Source organism: Salmo salar, unplaced genomic scaffold, assembly GCF_965601325.2.
Source record: "Salmo salar unplaced genomic scaffold, fSalSal1 ptg000335l, whole genome shotgun sequence".
Classification (NCBI taxonomy): Eukaryota; Metazoa; Chordata; class Actinopteri; order Salmoniformes; family Salmonidae; genus Salmo; species Salmo salar.
Window position 1 is genome coordinate 612,066 of NW_027675353.1, and position 27,269 is coordinate 639,334.

Consider the following 27,269-nt stretch of genomic DNA (forward strand, 5'->3'; position numbering starts at 1 on the left):
TGTTCTCTTGTGTACAGTCAGATTCCCAGAATGAACAAAACTCTTCCCACATTGATCACAGCTATAAGAATTATCTCCTGTGTGTGTTCTCTGGTGTAATGTCAGTTTGCTAGATCTTATAAAACTCTTCCCACATTGATCACAGCAATAGGGTTTCTCTCCTGTGTACAGTCAGACTCCCAGAATGAACAAAACTCTTCCCACATTGATCACAGCTAAAAGGTTTCTCTCCTGTGTGTAGTCTCTGGTGTAATGTCAGTTTGCTAGATCTTATAAAACTCTTCCCACATTGATCACAGCAATAGGGTTTCTCTCCTGTGTGTATTCTCTGGTGTTGAGTCAGATTGCTAGATGCAGAAAAACTCTTCCCACATTGATCACAGCTATAAGGCTTCTCTCCTGTGTGTATTCTCTGGTGTACAGTCAGCTGCCCAAATTGACCAAAACTCTTCCCACATTGATCACAGCTATAGGGTTTCTCTCCTGTGTGTATTCTCTGGTGTAGAGTCAGATTGCTAGATGCAGCAAAACTCTTCCCACATTGATCACAGATAAAAGGTTTCTCTCCTGTGTGTGTTCTCTGGTGTAATGTCAGCTGGCGAGATTGAACAAATGTCTTCCCACATTGATCACAGCTATAAGGTTTCTCTCCTGTGTGTGTTCGCTGGTGTACAGTCAGCTGCCCAAATCGACCAAAACTCTTCCCACATTGATCACAGCTATAAGATTTCTCTCCTGTGTGTATTATCTGGTGAAGAGTCAGATTGCTAGATGCAGCAAAACTCTTCCCACATTGATCACAGCTAAAAGGTTTCTCTCCTGTGTGTATTCTCTGGTGTAATGTCAGTTTGCTAGATCTTGTAAAACTCTTCCCACATTGATCACAGCAATAGGGTTTCTCTCCTGTGTGTATTCTCTGGTGTAGAGTCAGATTGCTAGATGCAGCAAAACGCTTTCCACATTGATCACAGCTAAAGGGTTTCTCCCCTGTGTGTATTCTCTGGTGTAGAGTCAGATTGCTAGATGAAGCAAAACGTTTCCCACATTGATCACAGCTAAAAGGTTTCTCTCCTGTGTGTGTTCTCTGGTGTAATGTCAGCTGGTGAGATTGAACAAATGTCTTCCTACATTGACCACAGCTATAAGGTTTCTCTCCTGTGTGTGTTCTCTGGTGTACAGTCAGATTGCTAGATGCAGCAAAACTCTTCCCACATTGATCACAGCTATACGATTTCTCTCCTGTGTGTATTCTCTGGTGTAATGTCAGTTCGCAAGATCTTGTAAAACTCTTCCCACATTGATCACAGCAATAGGGTTTCTCTCCTGTGTGTATTCTCTGGTGTAATGTCAGCTGGTGAGATTGAACAAATGTCTTCCCACACTGATCACAGGTATAAGGCTTCTCTGTGTGTATTCTCCTGTGTACAGTCAGCTTCCCAGAATGAACAAAACTCTTCCCACAATGATCACACCTATAAGGTTTCTCTCCTGTATGTATTCTCTCATGTTTTTTAAGGTCTGTTGACTGGGTGCATCTCTTCCCACATTGAGCACAGCTATAAGGTTTCTCCCCCGTGTGTATTCTCTCGTGTGATTTTAAATGTCCTGGAGAAACAAACCTCTTCCCACAGTCAGAGCAGCAGTGAGTTCTCTTCCCTGTGGATCTCTGTGGGTGTTTCTTGAGGTGTTCTAATGTGGAGAGACTCTTCTCTGCCTTGTCAGCATCATGAGGTTGTTGAGGCTCCCCAGAGGATCCACGGTAGGTCCGTCTCACTCCTGTGTGAACAACAAAGTCATACAGATGGTTAAAGGCCCACAACAGCGGTAATCCACTGTAAAAGGTGATGCCAACAGCGTAGCCATGATGTTGTACAACAACTGACATCTGTAATGAATGTAAAAATTTGACATTTGCCTTAAAATGAGCAAGAATAGTCATATTTTGTCTTGTTTTCACATTAGTAGTAACATCGATGATTGTAGGCTAGAAATAAGATATTAATGTTGTTGAAACTCTAAGCAGTGTGCCAGACAACTTTTGGTCTCCAATATAGGCCCCTTTCTGTATTTGCTAAAATTGCAGCACGAGGGCAATTTGATTGCAGAAACTCCTCCCTGCTAATGAGGAAAGCGATAGTTATGGATGTACTATATCTGCCTGGAGCAAAAATGGTGAGCAAAGATTTTAGTTTTTCACAATGTATTCTGAATGTGAATGGGGAAAATTCAGGGGAGTAACATCCATTTCCAGGTTGCTTATGAGTACATTTCACACTACCTTGGATTATAATTGTAAGGATATTTGAATGTCCTGTTTAATATGTTTGCTAAAGCATTAAGAATTATGTGTAATTATTGAAGAACCGCGTTAATGACAGTATCCATTTGGGTGTTGTCAATAAAGTTAAGATTTTAGTTATTTACTTAACCAGGTAGGCCAATTGAGAACAAGTTCTCATTTACAACTGTGACCTGGCCAAGATAAAGCAAAGCAGTTCGACACAAACACAGAGTTACACGTGGGATAAACAAATGTACAGTCAATAACACAACAGAAAAATCTATATACAGTGTGTGCAAATGGAGTAAGGAGGTAAGGCAATAAATAGGCCATAGTAGCAGAGTAATTACAATGTAGCAAATTAACACTGGAGTGATGGATGTGCAGATGATGATGTGCAAGTAGAGATACTGGGGTGGAAAAGAGCAAAAGAAGTATATAAAAACATGGGGATGAGGTAGGCAGTTGGATGGGCTATTTACAGATGGGCTGTGTACAGCTGCAGCGATCGGTAAGCTGCTCAGATAGCTGATGCTTAAAGTTAGTGAGGGAGATATAAGTCTCCAAAGTCAGCAATTTTTGCAATTCGTTCCAGTGATTGGCAGCAGAGAACTGGAAGGAAAGTCAGCCAAAATAGGTGTTGGCTTTGGGGATGACCAGTGAGATATACCTCCTGGAGTGCGTGCTATGGATGGGTGTTGCTATGGTGACCAGTGAGCTGAGTTAAGGCGACCTTAGCAAAGACTTGTAGATGACCTGGAGCCAGTGGGTTTGGCGACGAATATGTAGCGAGGGCCAGCCGACGAGAGCATACAGGTCGCAGTGGTGGGTGCTATATGGGGCTTTGGTGACAAAACGGTTGGCACTGTGATAGACTGCATCCAGTTTGCTGATTGGAGTGTTGGAGGCTATTTTGAAACTGACATCACCGAAGTCAAGGATGGGTAGGATAGTCAGTTTTACGAGGGTATGTTTGGCAGTGTGAGTGAAGGAGGGTTTGTTGTGAAATAGGAAGCCGATTCTAGATTTAATTTTGGATTGGAGATGCTTAATATGAGTCTGGAAGGAGAGTTTACAGTCTAACCAGACACCTAGGTATTTGTAGTTGTCCACATATTCTAGGTCAGAACCGTCCAGAGTAGTGATGCTAGTCGGGCGGGTTGGTACGGGCAGCGATCGGTTGAAGAGCATGCATTTTGTTTTACTAGCATTTAATAGCAGTTGGAGGCCACCGAAAGAGTGCTGTATTGCATTGAAGCTCGTTTGGAGGTTTGTTAAAACCTCTTAGGGATAGGGGGCAGTATTTTCACGTTCGGATGAAAAACGTACCCAAATTAAACTGCCTCCTACTCAGACTCAGAAGGTAGGATATGCATACTATTAGTAGATTTGGATAGAAAACACTCTGAAGTTTCTAAAACTGTTTGAATGATGTCTGTGAGTATAACAGAACTCGTACTGTATCTACATACTGTATCTACTAAATCCTGAGAAAAATTCAAACAGGAGGTGGGAAATCTGAGAATTGTAGTTTTTCTTTTGAATTCCTATCAAAACTACAGTGTCTAAGGGGTCATGTTGCACTTCCTAAGGCTTCCATTGGCTGTCAACAGTCTTTAGAAACTGGTTTACATTTACATTTACATTTTAGTCATTTAGCAGACGCTCTTATCCAGAGCGACTTACAGTAGTGAATACATACATTTTTTTTGTACTGGCCCCCCGTGGGAATCGAACCCACAACCCTGGCGTTGCACACACCATGCTGGCATTGCAAACACCATGCTCTACCAACTGAGCCACAGGGGGGCCTGCAGGGGGGTTTCATCCTTCTCCTGTTACTAGGCAGAAAACAGGAGCTCAGTCAATGAGTGGCCTGTCTGAGGACATGGGACTTGGTGAGGCGCGCCTTTCCTTCTTTTCCTTCTGGAATGAATACGCTATTGTCCGGTTGGAAAATTATCGCATTTTTACATTAAAAATACCCCAAAGATTGATTGTAAACATCGTTTGACATGTTTCTACAAACTGTAATGGAACTTTTGAGCTTTTCGTCTATTTATTTGCGCCCCCGTCTCGTGCCTTTGGAATAGTGTTCTGGACGCGCCAACAAAACGGAGGTATTTGGACATAAATTATGGACTTTATCGAACAAATGAACATTTCTTGTGGAAGTGGGAATCCTTCGAGTGCATTCTGCCAAAGATCAGCAAAGGTAAGGAAAGATTTAATTTAAAGACCCTTGCTCCCTTCGGTCTCAACATAGACTTTGATCTGAAGCCATTCTTGTGATAATTGTGATTTTGCCATTGTAATTGTTTGTTAGATACATTTTAGACTACAAATGCTATGATCGTATGCTATCCATTTGTTTGTCTTTTTGTATGTTCTTTGTATGCCATTTTTTAAATATTTGAGTTAACCAATGATATTAGGCCATACTTGGCCATGATTACAAACACCTGTGTGTCTCTTGACACTATATAAATGACTCATCTCGCAGTGTTTGATGATACCCTGATGAAGACAGCTTCGCTGTCGAAACGTTGGTTATTACATTTTTGCATCTGAGCTCTTAGAGTGTGCGGCTTTCCTTTATTTTCTAAGGAAAGATTTATAACACTATTTTGGAGTTTTGCAGATGCCATGACTTGGCGGGTAACTGTATAGCTTGCTTTGATGGCTGAGCTCTGTACTCAGAATATTGAACAATGTGCTTTCCCCGTAAAGTTGTTTTGAAATCTGACACAGCGGTTGCATTAAAAGTAGTATATCTATAATTCTTTAAATAATTGTTATGTAATTTGTCAACGTTTATGACGAGTATTTCTGTAATATGTGTGCACATTGTGTGTGAACATTTTCTGAACATCACGGGCCAATGTAAAATGCTGTTTTTGGATATAAATCTGAACTTGATCGAACAAAACATACATGTATTTTGTAACATGATGTCCTATGAGTGTCATCTGATGAAGATCGTCAAAGGTTAGTGCTTAATTTTAGCTGTATTTCGGGTTTTTGTGACGCATCTCCTTGCTAGGAAAATGGCTGTGTGGCTTTTCTTGTTTTGGTGGTGTCCTATCATAATGTAATGTATTGCTTTCGCTGTAAAGCCTTTTTGAAATCGAACAATGTGGTTGCATTAACGAGAAGTGTATGTTTAAAATGGTGTAAAATAGTTGTATGTTTTAAAAAATTGAAATTATTAGAATTTTGTTGTTTTAAAATTTCATGCCATGCTATTTTGTCAAACAATCCCGTTAACGGGATCCTATCTCGAAGCAAGAGGTTAACACAGTCTCCAAAGAAGGGCCAGATGTATACAGAATGGTGTCGTCTGCGGAGAGGTGAATCAAGGAATCACCCGCAGCAAGAGCGACATCGCTGATATATGCAGAGAAAAGAGTCGGCCCGAGATTTGAATCCTGTGGTACCCCCATAGAGACTGCCAGAGGTTCGGACAACAGGCCAGGTCAATGAAGACGGCTGCACAGTACTGTCTTTTAACGATTGCGGTTATGATATCATTTAGTACCTTGAGCGTGGATGAGGTGCAACAATGATCAGTTCGGAAACCGGATTGCACAGCGGAGAAGGTACGGTGGGATTCGAAATAATCAGTGATCTGTTTATTAACTTGGCTTTCGAAGACTTTAGAAAGGCAGGACAGGATGGATATAGGTCTGTAACAGTTTGGGTCTAGAGTGTCACCCCCTTTGAAGAGGGGGTTGACCACGGAAGCTTTCTGATTTTTAGGAATCTCGAACTATACGAAAGAAAGGTTGAACAGTCTAGTAATAGGGGTTGCAACAATGGCGGCAGATAATTTTAGAAAGAGGGTCCAGCTTGTCTAGCCCAGCTGATTTGTACGGGTCCAGGTTTTACAGCTCTTTCAGAACATCACCTATCTGGATTTTGATGAAGGAGAAGCTGAGGAGGCTTGGGCAAGTAGCTTCGGGGGGTGCGGAGCTGTTGACCGGGGTTGGGGTAGCCAGGAGGAAAGCATCTCCAGCCGTAGAGAAAAGCTTATTGAAATTCTCCATTATTGTGGATTTATCGGTGGTGACAGTGTTTCCTAGCCTCAGTGCAGATTGGCAGCTGGGAGGAGGTGCTCTTAGTCTCCATGGACTTTACAGTGTCCCAAAATTTTTTGGAGTTAGAGCTACGGGATGCACATTTCTGTTTGAAAAAGCCTTTGCTTTCCTAACTGACTGTGTGTATTGGTTCCGGACTTCTCTGAAAAGTTGCATATCGCGGAGACTATTCGATGCTAGTGCAGTACGCCAGAGGATGTTTTTGTAATGGTCGAGGGCAGTCAGGTCTGGAGTGAACCAAGGGCTATATCTGTTCTTAGTTATACATTTTTTAAAGGGGCATGCTAATTTAAGAAAATCCTTATTTAGGAAATTTCTTTTAAAGAACAACCAGGCATCCTATACTGATGGGATGAGGTCAATGTCCTTCCAGGATACCCGGGCAAGGTCGATTAGAAAGGCCTGCTCGCAGGAGTGTTTAACAGTGATGAGGGGTAGTCGTTTGACCACGAACACATAACAGATGCAGGCAATGAGGCAGTGATCGCTGAGATCCTGATTGAAAACAGCAGAGGTGTATTTGGAGGGCAAGTTGGTCAGGATAATATCTATGAGGGTGCCCATCTAGCTTGGATTGTAGGACGGCCGGGGTGTTAAGCATATCCCAGTTTAGGTCACCTAACAGAACAAACTCTGAAGATAGATGGGGGGCAATCGATTCACATATGGTGTCCAGGGCACAGCTGGGAGCTGAGGTGGGTCTATAACAGCTGGCAACAGTGAGAGACTTGTTTCTGGAGAGATTCATTTTTAAAATTAGAAGCTCGAACTGTTTGGGCATAGACCTGGAAAGTATGACAGAACTTTGCAAGCCATCTCTGCAGTAGATTGCAACTCCTCCCCCTTTGGCAGTTCTATCTTGACGGAAAATGTTGTAGTTGGGGATGGAAATTTCAGAATTTTGGTGGCCTTCCAAAGGCAGGATTCAGACACGGCAAGGACATCAAGGTTGGCGGAGTGTGCTAAAGCAGTGAGTCAAACAAACTTAGGGAGGAGGCTTCTGATGTTAACATGCATGAAACCAAGGCTTTTACGGTTACAGAAGTCAACAAATGAGAGCGCCTGGGGACACACAGGGCCTGGGTTAACCTCTACATCACCCGAGGAACAGAGGAGTAGGATGAGGGTACGGCTAAAGGCTATCAGAACTGCTCATCTAGTGCGTTGTGAACAGAAAATAAAAGGAGCAGAATGCTGGGTAGTATAGATTCAAGGCCTAATGTACAGACAGGGGTATGGTAGGGTGCGGGTACAGTGGAGGTAAACCTAGGCGTTGAGTGACGATAAGAGAGGTTGCATCTCTGGAGGCACCAGTTATGCTAGGTGAGGTCACCGCATGTGTGGGAGGTGGGACAAAAGAGTTCTCTGAGGCATGTTCAGTGAGACTAGGGGCTCCGCAGTAAAATAAAACAATGATAACTACCCTAAACAACAGTATACAAGGCATATTGACATTAGAGAGACATAAAGCGAGGCAAAAAGCAATCACAGGTGTTGATTGGGAGAGCTAGCTAAGACAACAACGGGTAAGACAACAACAACAGGTAAAGTGGTGATGAATGGGCAGAGGGTCAGTTAACTACACACAGGGCCTGAGTTCGAGGCTGGGGCCAACAGATAAACAAAACAGAGTACCGTGATTAATGAACAGTCCAGCAGGCATCAGCTATGTAGCCAAGTGATCATAGGGTCCAGTGAACAGGAATATATGAACCAGGGAAGCCGTTAGGTAGTCATTACTACGCTAGCCTGGAGATGCACCTGGCTCGAGGCTAACTGGTGCTAGCTTCGGGACAAGGGCATCACCGACATCTGGCAAAGGCCAGTTGAAGGCACATCAGACGGAATTGCGTCGACAGACCAGTCGTGATGGATCGGCGGGGCTCTGTGTCGACAAAGGGTCCAGGCCAATTGGCAAAAGAGGTATTGTAGCTGGAGTAATTTTGTTTGCTAGCCGGGAGATACACCCGGCTCGAGGCTAACTGGTGCTAGCTTCGGGACAAGGGCGTTAGCCACTATAGCCACTCCGGTGCAAAGGTCCAGAGCTTACAGCAGGAATCCGGTGATGTAGTGGCTTCTAGTCGTCTTAGTGAAGAGTCCGGGAGGCGTCAGCTGTGTAGCTGAGTGATCCTAGGGTCCACTGAGCAGGCCGGGAGATGGGCCTGGCTCAAGGCTAGCTTGAGGCTAGGTCACTCGGTAGCAGCTAGCTAGCTGCGATTATCCGGTGTAATGGTCCAGAGCTTACGGCAGGAATACGGTGATGTAGTGGAGAAAAACAGTTCGATATGCTCAGGGTTGATATCGCGCTGTGCAGACTGGCAGGTATTATCCAGGCTAAAAGCGGCTGGTATCTGAGCTAAAAAGGTAAAGACATCTAGCAGTGGTTAACAATGACTAAATAGCTGCCAGCTAATTAGCTGGTTAGCTGCTGATGGAGGTTCTAGCTATAAGGCCTAAAAAATAGCAGATCCGTATTATAATGGGTGAGGCGGGTTGCCGGAAGGTGTATTTAATTTAAAAATGGAAAAAAAAGATTGAAATATATTGCAATATATTTTAAAAAAGACGAAAAAAACATAACATTTACAACACGCCATTGGATTACAAGATGAATCTCAGTTAAAAACCATTGGATTTAGCAATCTCTGAAATTATTCAGTATTTCTGTGCCCACGAAAACTGTTTTCCCAGCATAACATAAGGAGCCACTAAATGATACGTAATTCGAGTGCATTTCAGAATTTAAAAAAAACTGTCCGACAGCAAGATCCAGTATTTAAGTTGAAGTTCATCATATGACAAGCGTAACGTTATGACTATAACTACTGTTCCCTTTCATTCGGTCAACTTCGGTACAACATACTATAGACAATCAATTCCCATGCCGACCCAAACGGACACTAAATGAAACGGCCCCTGGCAGACCACCCAGATCCGACCTCGCAATTTATTAATTGTCTTTTGTTTGAAACACTCCTGTCAATGTTGAGTAAGGACGCACACCTAATTACGCATATAGAAGTAGGACTAGTCTACCTGGCCTGCACGCAAATGTAGGCCTATAAATGTGCCCATTTGGGGATGTCTGATAGTATTTCTGATTGTCTTAATGCACCACCACTAATGAGTTGTGGAGCTTCTCAAAGTAATTTTTCCTTCACCTCAAACAGCAAGTAAACAAAGTCTAATCAAAATCAATTGCGTACGACAATAGTTCCTCTAAGTATTTTCGTAAAATATTTCCACTCGGCATGAAAGGGAAAAATGTTATGCTCTGATCCAGTGGAAATGTCATAAAATACCTGATTACTTCTTTTCCTTTGCACAAATAGCCGACAGCTGTGTCTGTCCTGAACTCACTGGCGCCGGGAAACTGAGGGCCGAGAATATTTTATACAATGTTGCAAGCTTGCTATCACAAGTTTCGGGGGACCCAATTGATAGTTGATACAATGTTTCAAGTTTATTTTTACATAGTTGGCAATGGCAATAAAAGTTACTTTTAGATTTGTATAATTTTCATTTAGATTTAGATAGAATGTAGATTAATCACAGACAATGATTTTGAGATACTATTATGAATTAAATTAAACTGTTCCAGTAAAATATGCATATGAAAATCATAACTGGCACGCAGATCGGTAGAAATGGTAAGATACATTGTCACTCTAAATGGAAAAGTTTTACGACCTCTGGTGTAGTCAATTACTGAAAAAAACTTCAGGAGCAAAACGGCAGAATTTACGAAGTCCAGCAGCAGCGGGGGGAGGAGGAGGGAAGAGTTTTTCTTGGTTAAATTGGTGACTGGCTCCCTCGAGTAACTTGTGTATCTGTAATTATTTAATCAAACAGCATGCTTACAGCATCAGACAAGTTACGTACATATAGTTGATTTTATAAAAACACATGGGGCGATTTGTAGAAAGAACAGATGACTCTTGGTTGACCAAGATGTATTTTAGTTGGGGACAGCACTAGAACATGATTTTGGGGCTCCCGAGTGGCACAGCGGTCTAAGACACTGCATCTCAGTGCTTGAGGCGTCACTACAGGCTGTATCACAACCGGCCGTGATTGGGAGTCCCATAGGGTGGTGCACAATTGGCCCAGCGTTGTCCGGGGTAGGCCATCATTGGAAATAAGAATTTGTTCTTAACTGACTTGCCCAGTTAACTTGTTGGGGATAGGGGGCAGTATTTTCACGGCCGGATAAAAAACGTACCCGATTTAAACTGGTTACTACTCTTACCCACAAACAAGAATATGCAGATAATTAGTAGATTTGGATAGAAAACACTGAAGTTTCTAAAACTTTTTGAATGGTGTCTGTGAGTATAACAGAACTCATATGGCAGTCAAAACCCTGAGACAAACCCTAACAGGAAGTGGAAATCTGATTTGTGGAATCACTTTCAACCCTTTGCCTATGAAACACACCGTGAGTTAGGATTCATTTAGCACTTCCTAAGGCTTCCACTAGATGTCAACAGTCTTTACAAAGTGGTTTGAGTCTTCTCCGGTAAAAACTGACCGAACGAGAGGCCTGGAAAGTTTGTCATAGAGGGAGGGCCATTACTACTATGATGCGCGTGCCCGTGGGTACTCTCTCGCTCCGAAACGTTTAGTAAGACAATGCAATCGTCCGCCTTGAATATTTTTGAAGTTCTGATTGAAAAAGGCCCTAAAGATTTATGTTATACAACGTTTGACATGTTTGAACGAACGTAAATACATTTTTTTTTGCACATTCGTGAGGACAAGTCCCGCGCGCTTCGTAAATTATGAGTAGCCTTCGGAACGCGCTAACAAGAAGGAGCTATTGGGACATAAATTAACAACTTTTTCGAACAAAACTACATTTGTTGTGGACCTGGGATTCCTGGAAGTGCCTTCTGATGAAGATAATCAAAGGTAAGTGAATATTTACAATAGTATATTTGATTTTAGATGAGTCCAAGATGGCGCTAACCTGTATCGCCTAGCCTATTTTTCTGAGCATAGCACCTCGTTTATTGCAAAGTGTGATTTCCCAGTAAAGTTATTTTTAAATCTGGCAATGCGGTTGCATTCACGAGATGTTAATCTATAATTCTTTGAATGACAATATTATATTTGATTCACCGGAAGCATTTGAGGGAAAATATTTTCTGAACGTCACGCGCCGATGTAAAATGCTGTTTTTATATATAAATATGAACTTTATCGAACAAAAAATGCATATATTGTGTAACATGATGTCCTAGGAGTGTCATCTGATGAAGATTGTCAAAGGTTAGCGCTGCATTTAGCTGTGTTTTGGGGTATTTGTGATGCATGCTAGTTGCTTTGAAAATGGCAGTGTGATTATTTTTGGCAGGGTACTCTCCTAACATAATCTGTTTTGCTTTTGCTGTAAAGCCTTTTTGAAATCGGACAACGTGGTTCGATTCAGGAGAGGTGTATCTATAAAATGGTGTAAAATAGTCATATATTTGAGAAATTTAAGTGATAGCATTTATGAGGTATTTGTATTTTGCGCGACATGATTCCACTGGCTGTTGACTAGGGTGGGACGCAAATGTCCCACGTTGCCCAGACAGGTTAAATAAAGGTAACATTTAAATAAGTGTTTTTTGACAAACCGTCTTTCACAAATCCGTCAAGGCACCAACTTTGAGAAGGGTTTAAAACAAAGGTTTCAAACCAATTCATGAATGTTATTGAATCTAGGAATGTTTCGCCTTTTATGTAATGGCATGAAAAAATTGTCTGAATATTATACAATGACTTATCAACAGCTGTAATAATTTGACCCCCACAGGAAATCTACACTGGTAATTCTAGAATATACTATATAGTCTAGAAACCTGGTTAAACTATCATTATGACATCATGGATGAATTCTAGAATATACTATAAAGCCTAGAAACCTGGTTAAACTATCATTATGACATCATGGATGAATTCTAGAATATACTATTTAGCCTAGAAACCTGGTTAAACTATCATTATGACATCATGAACAGCCAGTCTTTGTATTCATAGTGTAGTGAATTCAGGGGATAGCCTGAAGGTTGCTACAATAGCTTTCTCTTTCAATTTGAGAGTGATTACATTTCTCCTTCCCCCATCCCTCAGCTGTTTACCAAACCAAGTCTCTAGGCAGCCATTTTGTTGCTGTTTAAAAAAACTCACACAGCAATCACTCAACCAATCTGCGGTTCAAACACTGTTTTGGTAATAAGATGATGGGTTTGGAGAAATGTAACTACTTTCAAATGCATAGACAGACCTATGGATGCAATGACTGACCATCCATGATATCAACATTACAGTTTTAACCATGTTGAGGCTGTACAGTGTTGATTTACATTGTTTCTAGATGTTGGAGTAAAAAAAAGCTTATTTGGGGATCTGATGGGGTAAACTAAGCTCATGAGGCATGTGTTATATTCTTCAAGAATCAATGGCTATATATAAATATTTTAAAAGTCCAAATATGGATGTAGAAATTTTATATTTCCCCTTTAACACCAAACATCAGTTCAACAACTGCAGAGTTTGTGCCTCTGTTAAGACAGTACTTACTAGTGTTAATCGGGGAACGGTTTCTCAAAAACATCTTATGGCTAAGTTCACCGTTAGAACCATTGGACGCCTTAAGATGCGTTTGGGAAACCGGGCCCAGATGTCCAGTTTCCTCCTCTATCGATGTAACAGTCATCTCCCCCTCTTCCTCTTTCACTCCATAAACTGCATCCTCCTCTTCTTTTACTGTAACATCCTCCTCCTCTTTCACTCTGAACGCGTCTTTTTCTTCTTTCACAGTAACGGCCTCACCCTCTACTTCTTGTTTTACTGTGATGTCCTCTTCTTTAGCAGGAGAGTAGCTCAGTGAACGCATGGTCGGAGAAGTTAGCTAGGCTAATGCTAACTTAACCAGCCTGCTAGTGTGGTGGAAAATTGTCTTAAGAATAACACTTCTTACAAGAACTTGTAAATTTAATATAGACTTTAATACAGAGTAGTAAAGCCGAGCCGGTCCGCGGAACAACGACTCCCTTCCTTAGGCCCCGGCTCTGCTTTTATGCACATACAATACATAGGTCCACCCTTTATGTAAATGAAGTAAAACCATGCGTTCTGCCACCATTTTCTTTCAACCCAATGGATAACGCCCTCATCTGCTTTTAGCTCTAACATAGTAGTGGCTGGATAACGCCCTCATCTGCTTTTAGCTCTAACATTTTGGTGGCTAGATTCTCCTCATATGGATATGAAAATAAGGCATGCTTTGCATGCTTACGCTTGGCATATATTTAGTCATGGCCATACATTCAGCTTGCCTGGCCGTTGCGTGGTTCCTACTTGGGGATGTATGGCCACCTGTTATCTCCACTCAGGGCCAGCTGCCAGTCTCCTCTTTCGCTAGCTAATGTATTTATATTTCTTTCCCTCAGCAGTCTCCCACATAAATCCCTCCTCTGGGACTAATTAGTCCCACATCAAACCTGATTAAACTAGAGACAATAAGGATGGAAGCAAAATAATAGATACATAGAATAGTAAGTGTGTTGAACGAAATGTGAACAGATAAAACATAATCATATACTGGACCAAACATCTCCAATCCAATAACATGGGTAGGAGTAAAAGATCCAGTCAGGCTTAAAATAGTAAATGAGGATACACATAACAAATTAGTATACTATGAAGAAGCATGAGCATGTAGTACATAGCCTTGCCTGAGGTTATCTCAGTTATGTAGAGTATAGAATATAACAAGAATTTAAAAGAATAATAAACATAATAGACCTAATTAAAGTTAATATTCTTACTATGAATCTGAACAAGGCCTGAGTGAGCAAAAATAAAAGTTACAGACAACATTCCAAATTGAAACACTCTAACACGATTCTTCCTCGCGGACCCCTTTCTAACAGAAATTAAGCATACATCACTCATTACTGCTAGAAGATTAAGGGCATGGTCCGTAGACACTTGTAACCGGAATACCTTCTGTTACCTAGCGTGTAATAAATGATCCTCATTTTAGGAAGGCAAAACTGGCTTAAATTTAAAAGAAAATGCATACATTTATATATGTATGAAAACCATAAAACAAACATAAAATACGACATACACTTAAGGTTTGTTCAAAGTCATACCAGAATTTACATCATAGGGGCACATTCCTTATTTCCACATATAGGGCAATCCTCTCTTTGACACATTGCACATAATAAGGGTTCAGGATGATGGTAATGTCCATCATTGTCCTCTTGGGAGCACCACTTGCAACGCCTGGGTTGCAGACATTTTTTGTGTACATGGACAAGCACTATCTAATCCGAATCAGGGTCTTTGGCATACACAGGAAACCCACCAGGACGCCAATCATGGCACTCATAACCTCCCCCAAGAATTACCCCATGACGACAGTTAGGATTACCAAAAGGTCAATCAAGGGGTCCTCCAACAGCATTGCAAGGTTTTCCATACTTGTCCGTATAATGTCCAGGGTTACCAGGGACAGGATTGATTATGAGAGGTGGATCCAGTATATGTTCCTTAAACTTCTTTCTTGACCCCCCTCTTATGTCTAGGGTCTGCTCCATGTACTGCCATCTGTTTTTAACAGTGGTTTTGACCACAAGTGATTTAACCAAAGGCACCACACAGCAAAATACAATGCCCAATGCTACTAGACCTCCACCCATCATAATGGCCAGCCTAGTAAACATAGCACCCCATTTTCCCAAAGCCAGGTCCAACCAATCCCAGACATGAGAATCAAACCCCGCATTCGCCTTTACTTCTGCTCTTAACCCTTTAAGTTTATTCATAGCTAGGGAAAATGTTCCATTAGGTGCAGTGTTGTTGGGAATAAAAGTACAACAAGCATCTCCATACATTACACAAACTCCCCCTTTCTCTGCCAAAAGCCAGTTGAGAGCTTCCCTATTCTGCCATGTCATCTGGCTTGTGGCCTTTACCTGTTCTCCTAAGGCTGTCAAGGCAGAGTCAGTATAATTAATACATCTTTGTTGGTTATAGTATATATAATTAATCCACTCTAAGTTCTTATTGGGTGTTACCCACAAAAATATAGATTCAAATCCAGATTTAATCTCATCTCTGGCCTTAAACTCGTTGGGCACACCTCTGGGTTGTCCAATTGAATCAAGGTACACTCTAGGATCTGGTTCATACTCCCTCCTAGTTCTAGTGTTAACATGCTCCTCCTGTGGTGTTTTGATGACGGTAACCTGTTGGACTGCTCTGACTAAAGCACATAATCCAGTCCATTCTTCAGGAAGAACATTCAGAAGTTTGTTTTTCCCACACATCCAAAAGCTATCAGCAATACCTCTATCTTGGTTCTTTAACATAGTAAGAGATGGTGCAACCTGAGTGATGTGGCCACATGAACCCCTCCTATTGGTAATTAATCCTTTCTCATCAAATTTGCTAATCCCCGCAATCTCTAACACCCAGATAGTGTCACATTTAACAGTTGTGTTTCCTACGTTAATCCGACCAATACCATAGTTATAGAAACATTCATATTTTCCCTTAACCACAGTACTTTTTTCTATCTGAGGTCTAGTTAAATCAGTTTTAATGTTGTATGCAGCACATTCCTTATTAGCCAGTACAGTCTCATTTAACATAGTTTTACCCCTAGTACTACCCAAGGCCATTCTGCATTCAATGTCACAAAGGAATATGGTACTTTCCCGGTTTACAATTAGCATTTTTCCAATTAGCACAACTGTCAAATGATGCAGGTTCAGGTACTATTAACACTTCAGACAAGGGTGATTTGCTGCACAAGATACAATCGTCCATTCTATGTCTGTCCGCCGTATACCTAGCCCATTTATACCAATCATTCTTTACCGCTTCTTCCAATGTTTTGTCCTTGAGCGGTTCTGGTTCTAACATATTTGCTGTTTCATCCGCGTCGTCCTCTTGAGGTGGACTGTTGGGTTTTGTCAACAAGTTCCAAATGTCAGTAAAGAACCCTGCTGTTTCTGATGCTTTTGGTTTTGTTGTAGGTATAGTGGATTTTTCACCCAGAGTAGTAGTTGGTACTCTGGTGGTGACCACTGTGGTGTGTACAGCAGCTGCCACAGTCGTCGTGGTTCTAGTCGTTGTAAGCACCTCTAGATTGGGTGCCGGTGTGAATTCGATTTTCATGGTGGTTGAACTGCTCCCTTCAGTCAGTCCTGTACGTGCCAGTTCAACTATAAATTATTCTCCTTCAACGGGTTCAATGTTTTTTATGCTGAGCACCCATTCATTTTCTTCTTTGATTATTGTTAAGTCACATCCTTTTGGATCCCAAATCACTTCTCCCTTCGTCTGATGATGAGTCCATCCACAGTACGCGACATCAGGTAGGGGTTTTACCCTGTATATCGTGACCGATCTTTGTTCTCCTGTTTCCGTTATGATCTGAGGTGGGACTGGAATGCTAACCTTGTTTGTCCTACCCGGTTGTTCGGCAGGTTCCTCTCTTTTTTTCCTATTCAATTGTTCATCAAGGGGACCGGGTGAGTGTCGAGAAGTCAATTGTGGGAAAAGTCCCTTGCCCTTCGGCCCTTGGAACGTCTCCCTCTTTTCTCCATTGGGAAGTTTCTCCTCCTGCTGTTTGAGTAGTTTCTCCTTCGGCAGCTCCTGTTGGGCTCGTCTCTCCTTCAGTAGCTTCTGTTGGGATATTTCCTTCTTCAGTGGCTCCTGTAGGGGTATTTCCTTCTTTAGCTTGTGGATCTCCCTCCTCTGACCCACCTGGCTCCCCATCTGGGTAGTCATTAATTCCAGGGAAGAATTGTTCCCATTCTCTGGGGTGTACTTCTGGGTCCCATTGTATTGGGCTTTCGCCATAGATATCTGCCACAGCAGGCATATCACCAGGAGTATCAGGCATATCGTCCCCCCCCCCCCCCTTGGAGTCTCTGGTCCCACAGGTTTGAATATTGTTGGTTGGCAGGTTTCTTCTCCCGCCCTGTTTCTTCGTTTACTTCTTCTGAGAGCAGTTGGTGGTGTATCAGTTGTTTCTTGGCTTCCACTTGGCCTGTTAGCTTCCTGGCTTCCTTTTGGAGCCACAATTTCTTCCGCTGCTTCTTCTCCTGTCGCGCCCCCGTTTGGTGTATCAGCATCCTCTTTTCTATCCGGTTGTTTCTTCCTTTCTGTTGGGACTCTGGTGCAGTGGTTGAGATGATACCACGTCTTGCTTCCTTTCACCTGGACGGCTGTTGATGTTGCTTCGGCCACCTCCTTCTCTCCTTGGTTGATCCCACTTTCTCCGGAACACCCGAATGTAGACCAGGTCCCCTGGTATTACCTGGCGTGGCCCCTCTGGTCTCTACTCCGGTTCCTTCTTTTTCTCCTGTGAATATATAACTTCATGTATCTTGGTTAGGTGCTTTACATATGATTTTAGTTCTGTTTCTAGTATGTCTAAAGAGGGACCTTTGTACAGTCCCCCGAGTGATGGCACAGGCATGGGTTGACCCGTAAGCATTTCATGCGGTGACAAGTGCGTGTTTCTGTTAGTTTCCATGCGACTGCTCATTAGTGCAAGCGGCAAAGCATCTACCCAGTTATCCTCTTACATCTAGACGTTCTGCTAGCGGAACACCTGCTCCAATATCCAATGATAAGCATGGCGCGAATTACAAATTCCTCAAAAATACAAAAACTTCAATTTTTCAAACATATGACTATTTCACAGCATTTTAAAGACAAGAATCTCCTTTATCTAACCACACTGTCCGATTTCAAAAAGGCTTTACAGCGAAAGCAAAACATTAGATTATGTCAGCAGAGTACCAAGCCAGAAATAATCAGACACCCATTTTTCAAGCTAGCATATAATGTCACAAAAAACAAAACCACAGCTAAATGCAGCACTAACCTTTGATGATCTTCATCAGATGACACACCTAGGACATTATGTTATACAATACATGCATGTTTTGTTCAATCAAGTTCATATTTATATCAAAAAACAGCTTTTTACATTAGCATGTGATGTTCAGAACTAGCATACCCCCCGCAAACTTCTGGGGAATTTGCTAACAATTTACTAAATTACTCACGATAAACGTTCACAAAAAGCATAACAATTATTTAAAGAATTATAGATACAGAACTCTATGCACTCGATATGTCCGATTTTAAAATAGCTTTTTGGTGAAAGCACATTTTGCAATATTCTAAGTACATAGCCCAGCCATCACGGGCTAGCTATTTAGACACCCGGCAAGTTTAGCCTTCACCAAAATCAGATTTACTATTATAAAAGTTTGATTACCTTTTGTTGTCTTCGTCAGAATGCACTCCCAGGACTGCTACTTCAATAACAAATGTTGGTTTGGTCCAAAATAATCCATCGTTATATCCGAATAGCGGCGTTTTGTTCGTGCGTCCCAGACACTATCCGAAATGGTAAATCAGGGTCGTGCGCATGGCGCAATTCGTGACAGAAAATGTCTAAATATTCCATTACCGTACTTCGAAGCATGTCAACCGCTGTTTAAAATAAATTTTTATGCAATTTATCTCGTAAAAAAAGCGATAATATTCCGACCGGGAATCTCCTTTTCGGCAAACAGAGGAAAAATCACAAAGACGGGGGCGGCCAGGGCACGCGCCTAAGCCCACAGTCCCTTGATCGGCCACTTGAGAAAGGCGATAATGTGTTTCAGCCTGGGGCTGGGATGACGACATTCTGTTTTTCCCGGGCTCTGAGCGCCCATGGACGACGTAGGAAGTGTCACGTTAGAGCAGAGATCCTTTGTAAAAGATAGAGATGGCAAAGAAGTTCAAGAAATGGTCAGACAGGCCACTTCCTGTAAAGGAATCTCTCAGGTTTTGACCTGCCATTTGAGTTCTGTTATACTCATAGACATCATTCAAACAGTTTTAGAAACTTTGGAGTGTTTTCTATCCAAAGCCAATAATTATATGCATATTCTAGTTACTGGGCAGGAGTAGTAACCAGATTAAATCGGGTACGTTTTTTATCCAGCCGTGAAAATACTGCCCCCTAGCCCTAACAGGTTAAGCCCTGTGAATAGGCAAATCTTTAATGCAAGGCTGCCAATCCCTGATAACAGGGTGGGTAGCCTTGGGCTACTGGATCTAATTTAGTACTGTAGCACGCAATAGGCTGTTTCTTCCTACCACTACATGTTTCCTGCATGAGAATAGCAGCCGCATAGTTGTCACACATATTTGCTACGTATAACAAAAATGGATTAGTGTAGTCGGGGGCCGCTAGGGCCGGTGCTGTCTGCATCTCTTTTTTAAGTGTTTCAAACGCAACTACAGCATCCGCGTTCCACTCCAGCGGTGCTCTTAGATTAAGCTGTCCTGCTTCCTTCATTATTTCTCTCAGAGGAGCTGTCTTGACTACATACTCCTTTGTCCAGTCAGGTTAAGTCCTGTCATTCCTAAAAAGGTCATCATTTGCGCTACCGTTTGTGGTAATGGTGCTTTGCTAATTCCCTCTAGCTGTCCTGGAGCTATGGCTTTGGTTCCATGGGCTATTGTTCTGCCTAAGTACTCAACCTGGGGTTGACAGTACTGTCATTTTGTTTTAGAGACCTTGTGTCCTCCGTCTGCTAACCGCTGCAGTACTTTTAGTGAGTCTGAGTGGCACTGTTCTACTGTGGAGGCACAGATTAACCTGTTAGGGCTAGGGGGCAGCATTGACACGGCTGGATAAAAAACATACCCGATTTAATCTGGTTACCACTCCTACTCAGTAACTAGAATATGCATATACTTATTACATATGGATAGAAAACACCCTAAATTTTCTAAAACTGTTTGAATGGTGTCTGTGAGTATAACAGAACTCAAATGGCAGGTCAAAACCTGAGAGATTCCTTTACAGGAAGTGGCCTGTCTGACCATTTCTGGAACTTCTTTGCCATCTCTATCATTTACTAAGTATCTCTGCTCTAACGTGACACTTCCCACGTCGTCCATAGGCTCTCATAGCCCGGGAAAAAACAGAATGTCGTCATTCCAGCCCCAGGCTGAAACACATTATCGCCTTTCTCAAGTGGCCCATCAAGAGACACTAGCTTATGCGCGTGACCCCGACCGCCCCCGCCTTTGGGATTTTTTCCTCTGTTTGCCGAAAAGGAGATTCCCTGTCGGAATTTTACCGCTTTTCTACGAGAAAAATGACGTAAAAATTGATTTTAAACAGCGGTTGACATGCTTCGACGTACGGCAATTGAATACTTTGAATTTTATTGTCAGGAATTGCGCCAAGCGCGCGACACTTCTTTACTATTTCGGATAGTGTCTGGAACGCACGAACAAAACGCCGCTATTCGGATATAACGATGGATTATTTTGGACCAAACCAACATTTGTTATTGAAGTAGACGTCCTGGGTGTGCATTCTGACGAAGACAACAAAAGGTAATGACATTTTTATAATAGTAAATATGATTATGGTGAGTGCTAAACTTGCCGGGTGTCTAAATAGCGAGCCCGTGATGCCTGGGCTATATACTTAGAATATTGCAAAATGTGCTTTCACCAAAAAGCTATTTTAAAATCGGACATATCGAGTGCATAGAGGAGGTCTGTATCTATAATTCTTAAAATAATTGTTATGCTTTTTGTGAACGTTTATCGTGAGTAATTTAGTAAAATGTTAGCGAATTCCCCGTAAGTTTGCGGGGGGTATGCTAGTTCTGAACGTCACATGCTAATGTAAAAAGCTGGTTTTTGATATAAATATGAACTTGATTGAACAAAACATGCATGTATTGTATAACATAATGTCCTAGGGTTGTCATCTGATGAAGATCATCAAAGGTGAGTGCTGCATTTAGCTGTCTTCTGGGTTTTGGTGACATTATATGCTGGCTTGAAAAATGGGTGTCTGATTATTTCTGTCTTGGTACTCTGCTGACATAATCTAATGTTTTGCTTTCGTTGTAAAGCCTTTTTGAAATCGGACAGTGTGGTTAGATTAACGAGAGTCTTATCTTTAAATGGCTGTAAAATAGTCATATGTTTGAGAAATTGAAGTAATAGGATTTTGAAGATTTTGAAAATCGCGCCACAGGCTGGCAGTGGATGTTACGTAGGTGGGACGAATTCGTCCCGCCGGTCACATAGAGGTTAACAGGTCATCTACATATTGGATCAGAGTGCCGTCAAGCATTAATTCTTCTAGATCTGCTCTCAATATTTGATTGAACAAGTGCGGGCTATTTTTAAATCCTTGGGGGAGACGAGAGTAAGACAGACTTTTTCCTCTGTACCTAAATGCAAACAAGTACCTACATTCCTCCGCCAGGGGGACACTAAAAAATGCTCCACATAGATCAATCACGGTGAAGTATTTGGCATCTGGGGGAACGTTAGTCAACAGCGTGTGAGGATTGGGAACTTCCGCTGGACAATCTTGTGCTATATCATTAATAGCCCTTAAGTCATGTACCAATCTCAATTTTTTACCATCGGCTTTAAGCACAGGTAGCAAAGGTGTATTGCAAACACTTGGCATCTCAATCAATACTCCTGTCTTGATCAATCCTTCAATTGTTGAATTTATTCCTTCTTCAGCTTCAGGCTTCATAGGATACTGGGCTTTCCAGGGGAGTTTGGCGTCTGGTTTTACTTTTATGTTGATCGGACTTGCTGATTTGACAAGCCCCACGTCGGTGTCATGTTGTGACCATACTTCTGATGGTATGGTTTTTTCCATTTCTTCTCTAAGCTCACTAAGTAGCCCTATCCCTTCACCTAACACTACTTGTTGGCCTGCACTGACCTCTATTTCCCTAGGATCGCCAGTCATCATTGTAGTGGTTACTATCTTGATAAATGCTTTATCTTCGGAATGGAAGATCAATGGATTGTCTGTTTTGTCCCATATTGTCTTTTTAGCTTTCCTCATCATGGGTCCTAGATCTTTTGATGTGAAACCTTGATTCACCAGCAATGTGATGTGAGGGATAGAGTCAGAAACATTGAACCATTTTTGTACAAATTCAGATCCATCTTCGTCCATCACATCCATGGCTGCTCCCTGTTCTCCAATGATTATATATTGGGACATAATTGGTGCTTTCCTACCATTTGCCCCCATAACCCAGAGCTGTTCTAATAATGGGTCCTGATGAGGGTCAAATTGCATTGTGCAGTGATATTCAGATTTTGCTCTAACGGCTTTAGGTATTTGGGCCTGAATAAATTTACCCCATCTCCTCGCTGTTCTGTCTACATCTGTCTCAATTCCTCCTAACCAATATACGTTGGCCATGACTCCTTTGCTTACCACTGGTAATTGTAGTCCTATTTTTTCTATTATCACCCCGTCGGGGGGGAACATTTAATTTGTATACCCATTTTGCATAGGGCATCTCTTCCTAAAAGATTAACCAGTGTTTGATCTGATACCAGTATTGGGATTGTGGCTGATTTACCATTGGCAGTAAGATGAACTGGAGCGGTCATTGGAATTAGCTGCGTATTTCCCGAGAATCCTATTGTTTTGGCATATTTACCAGACATGGGGAGATGAGAGGCATAATTTGAACTCACACATGTGTAAGTGGCTCCAGTATATATCATCATGGGTATGTCTTTATTCTCTATTTGAACCTGCAACACAGGTTCTTGGTCAGCTCTTGTGGTTAGAATTGGGAACTGACCCTCCCCTTTAGGATTCTCTGGGCACCCCTAGTACGTCTGATTGGGTCCTGGCCATGGGTTCACAGGGCCCGGGGGTGGGTTTTGGCTGCCCTGCCATCCCCCAGTAGGGCCCCAGCCATTCTGGTTTCCACCAGCAGGTGGCCGCCAGCCACCGGATCTGTTGTTTGTTGGTGGACGCCTATTGTAGGTGTTATCCCCAGTCCGATCCTGCCACGGGTTTGTGGGACATTCACGTCTGGTGTGTCCTGGTTGGTAGCAACCCCAACACACACCAGGCGGCCCCCGCGGGGTCCTGGGCCCTCTCCCTTGATCCACCTGTATGTTTTTCTGTTGTCTATTCCCACTATTCCAACTCCGGGGCTGTGTGTACACATTTACTACTGGCAGTGAGGCAGGCACTTGGGTCCGGCCGGGGGTCAACGGTTGCGGCCCTCCTGGGGAAACAGCAGCCATTGTTCCTATCTCGGGCACAGGAGTGGTTACTGAGGCCTGGATCTTTCTTCTTTCCCTTGGTCAGTTCTTCCAGCTGCAACTGGGCCAACCTTCTCTGGATTTCCTTTCCTTGTTCAGCTTGTTTCTGCTCTTCCTTTCTATGTTTCTCCACAGCGTGAATTACATAGTCTCAGAAATTCTTTGTAAGGTTTTGAAGTAAGTCCCACTACGTCCTCCAGTTGGTTCCTTACTGGCTGGGGCATGGCTTCCACCACTGAGGTCCGGAACATTGTTGTCATCAGTTCATTTTCCTCCGGGTCCTGCTCTGTTTCCATTCTCCATCTTTTCAATTGTCCATGCAGGTATGCAGCCGGGTTTTCTGCAGCTCCAATGGCCTCTCCCCTTAGTGCCTTGGGGTCCACTTTTGTTGGGTATGCTGCCCTTAGGGCCCTCCAGACGGCAGGCCTATACCTGTCAAACATCAGTCCATCCCTTGACACTTCCCACTCTGTGCCGTTGATTCCTCCCTCCTGCATGATTTCTCCCATTCTCTGCACGTTCGTTACCCTTGCCAACAATGCCCTTATGTCGCCTACCGCCAGCAATTTCCCCATTGTAAATTCTTCAAAGGTCCTGATCCACTTTCCAGCTCCCTAATGGAGGTCCGGCAACCGGGCAACCAACCCTTCCAGGTCCTGCGTAGCCCATGGTATGTAGTGTCCTTGATTTCCTTTAATCAGGATTGGACATTGTTTATTCGGGACTATAGTGTCCTGCTTTCTTCTTTGCCCCTTCTCTGAGTACTCTGCGATCTGTTTCTGTGGGCTCATATCTCAGGCTCTCCTGTAGGTTGCGAGCTATCGCCTCATCTTGTCTTTCTTGCTCTTGTACATATTCTTCCTGTGCTCGTTCATACTCCTCTTGTATCTGTTTTGTTAATAGTTTACTTCTTCTTTCTAGTTGATTTATACCAAGTCTACCACTTTCTTCCTCTTCTTCAGATTCTTCACCAAGACTGTCCCCTATTTGGGATTCCTCTGGTGTTTAAAAGGGCTTCCTTGGTTGCTCTTTCTTCTGGTCCTTTTCTTCCTTCTTTTGTGTTTCAATGTTTCCTTTTTCCCTATTTCTGTTTCCATTGCTTTCAGGGCTTTCATCAATCCACCATAGCAATTGAAACCTTCTTCTTCAATTCTTGTGTGTCTCTTTGTTTTTGTTGGGCCTCTTCCTGTTGAGTGAGAGGGTGCGCATTCTGCTCCAGGTGTGCAGGCCCCCTCTTCCTCCGTTACTTCTACCGTTCCTCTTATTTCCATGTGTCCGGTTATTATGGGAATCTGTCCATGGGAGTAAGGTGGGGGTTCGTTCTCCCTCTTCCTCATGGGAATCTGTCCATGGGAGTAAGGTGGGGGTTCGTTCTCCCTTTTCCTCATGGGAATCTGTCCATGGGAGTAAGGTGGGGGTTCGTTCTCCCTTTTCCTCATGGGAATCTGTCCATGGGAGTAAGGTGGGGGTTCGTTCTCCCTTTTCCTCATGGGAATCTGTCCATGGGAGTAAGGTGGGGGTTCGTTCTCCCTTTTCCTCATGGGAATCTGTCCATGGGAGTAAGGTGGGGGTTCGTTCTCCCTCTTCCTCATGGGAATCTGTCCATGGGAGTAAGGTGGGGGTTCGTTCTCCCTCTTCCTCATGGGAATCTGTCCATGGGAGTAAGGTGGGGGTTCGTTCTCCCTTTTCCTCATGGGAATCTGTCCATGGGAGTAAGGTGGGGGTTCGTTCTCCCTCTTCCTCATGGGAATCTGTCCATGGGAGTAAGGTGGGGCATCGTTCTCCCTCTTCCTCATGGGAATCTGTCCATGGGAGTAAGGTGGGGGTTCGTTCTCCCTTTTCCTCATGGGAATCTGTCCATGGGAGTAAGGTGGGGGTTCGTTCTCCCTTTTCCTCATGGGAATCTGTCCATGGGAGTAAGGTGGGGGTTGGTTCTCCCTTTTCCTCATGGGAAACTGTCCATGGGAGTAAGGTGGGGGTTCGTTCTCCCTTTTCCACATGGGAATCTGTCCATGGGAGTAAGGTGGGGGTTCGTTCTCCCTTTTCCTCATGGGAATCTGTCCATGGGAGTAAGGTGGGGGTTCGTTCTCCCTTTTCCTCATGGGAATCTGTCCATGGGAGTAAGGTGGGGGTTCGTTCTCCCTCTTCCTCATGGGAATCTGTCCATGGGAGTAAGGTGGGGGTTCGTTCTCCCTCTTCCTCATGGGTATCTGTCCATGGGAGTAAGGTGGGGGTTCGTTCTCCCTCTTCCTCATGGGAATCTGTCCATGGGAGTAAGGTGGGGGTTCGTTCTCCCTTTTCCTCATGGGAATCTGTCCATTTGAGTAAGGTGGGGGAATCTGTCCATGGGAGTGAGGTGGGGGAATCTGTCCATGGGAGTAAGGTGGGGGAATCTGTCCATGGGAGTGAGGTGGGGGAATCTGTCCATGGGAGTGAGGTGGGGGAATCTGTCCATGGGAGTGAGGTGGGGGAATCTGTCCATGGGAGTGAGGTGGGGGAATCTGTCCATGGGAGTAAAGTGGGGGAATCTGTCCATGGGATTAAAGTGGGGGAATCTGTCCATGGGAGTGAGGTGGGGGAATCTGTCCATGGGAGTAAGGTGGGGGAATCTGTCCATGGGAGTAAGGTGGGGAATCTGTCCATGGGAGTGAGGTGGGGGAATCTGTCCATGGGAGTGAGGTGGGGGAATCTGTCCATGGGAGTAAGGTGGGGAAATCTGTCCATGGGAGTGAGGTGGGGGAATCTGTCCATGGGAGTGAGGTCGGGGAATCTGTCCATGGGAGTGAGGTGGGGGAATCTGTCCATGGGAGTAAGGTGGGGGAATCTGTCCATGGGAGTAAGGTGGGGGAATCTGTCCATGGGAGTGAGGTGGGGGAATCTGTCCATGGGAGTGAGGTGGGGGAATCTGTCCATGGGAGTGAGGTGGGGGAATCTGTCCATGGGAGTGAGGTGGGGGAATCTGTCCATGGGAGTAAGGTGGGGAAATCTGTCCATGGGAGTGAGGTGGGGGAATCTGTCCATGGGAGTGAGGTCGGGGAATCTGTCCATGGGAGTGAGGTGGGGGAATCTGTCCATGGGAGTGAGGTGGGGGAATCTGTCCATGGGAGTGAGGTGGGGGAATCTGTCCATGGGAGTGAGGTGGGGGAATCTGTCCATGGGAGTAAGGTGGGGGTTTGTTCTCCCTATTCCTCATGGGAATCTGTCCATGGGAGTAAGGTGGGGGTTCGTTCTCCCTCTTCCTCATGGGAATCTGTCCATGGGAGTAAGGTGGGGGTTCGTTCTCCCTTTTCCTCATGGGAATCTGTCCATGGGAGTAAGGTGGGGGTTCGTTCTCCCTTTTCCTCATGGGAATCTGTCCATGGGAGTAAGGTGGGGGTTCGTTCTCCCTTTTCCTCATGGGAATCTGTCCATGGGAGTAAGGTGGGGGTTCGTTCTCCCTTTTCCTCATGGGAATCTGTCCATGGGAGTAAGGTGGGGGTTCGTTCTCCCTCTTCCTCATGGGAATCTGTCCATGGGAGTAAGGTGGGGGTTCGTTCTCCCTTTTCCTCATGGGAATCTGTCCATGGGAGTAAGTTGGGGGTTCGTTCTCCCTTTTCCTCATGGGAATCTGTCCATGGGAGTAAGGTGGGGGTTCGTTCTCCCTTTTCCTCATGGGAATCTGTCCATGGGAGTAAGGTGGGGGTTCGTTCTCCCTCTTCCTCATGGGAATCTGTCCATGGGAGTGAGGTGGGGGTTCGTTCTCC

The 27,269-nt window shown here is 43.7% G+C and overlaps 1 protein-coding gene across 1 annotated transcript; it reads right to left on the bottom strand.

Moving 5' to 3' along the window:
• Positions 1-96: 96 nt before the first annotated feature.
• On the bottom strand, positions 97-24,035 carry LOC145875775 (uncharacterized). Its single transcript, XM_082971589.1, has 4 exons — positions 23,739-24,035; positions 23,426-23,653; positions 16,956-17,253; positions 97-1,776 (listed from the first exon to the last, which is right to left on the bottom strand). The coding sequence occupies exons 1-4, from the start codon at positions 24,033-24,035 to the stop codon at positions 140-142; spliced, it is 2,460 nt and encodes an 819-aa protein (XP_082827715.1). The 3' UTR covers positions 97-139.
• Positions 24,036-27,269: the final 3,234 nt, after the last annotated feature.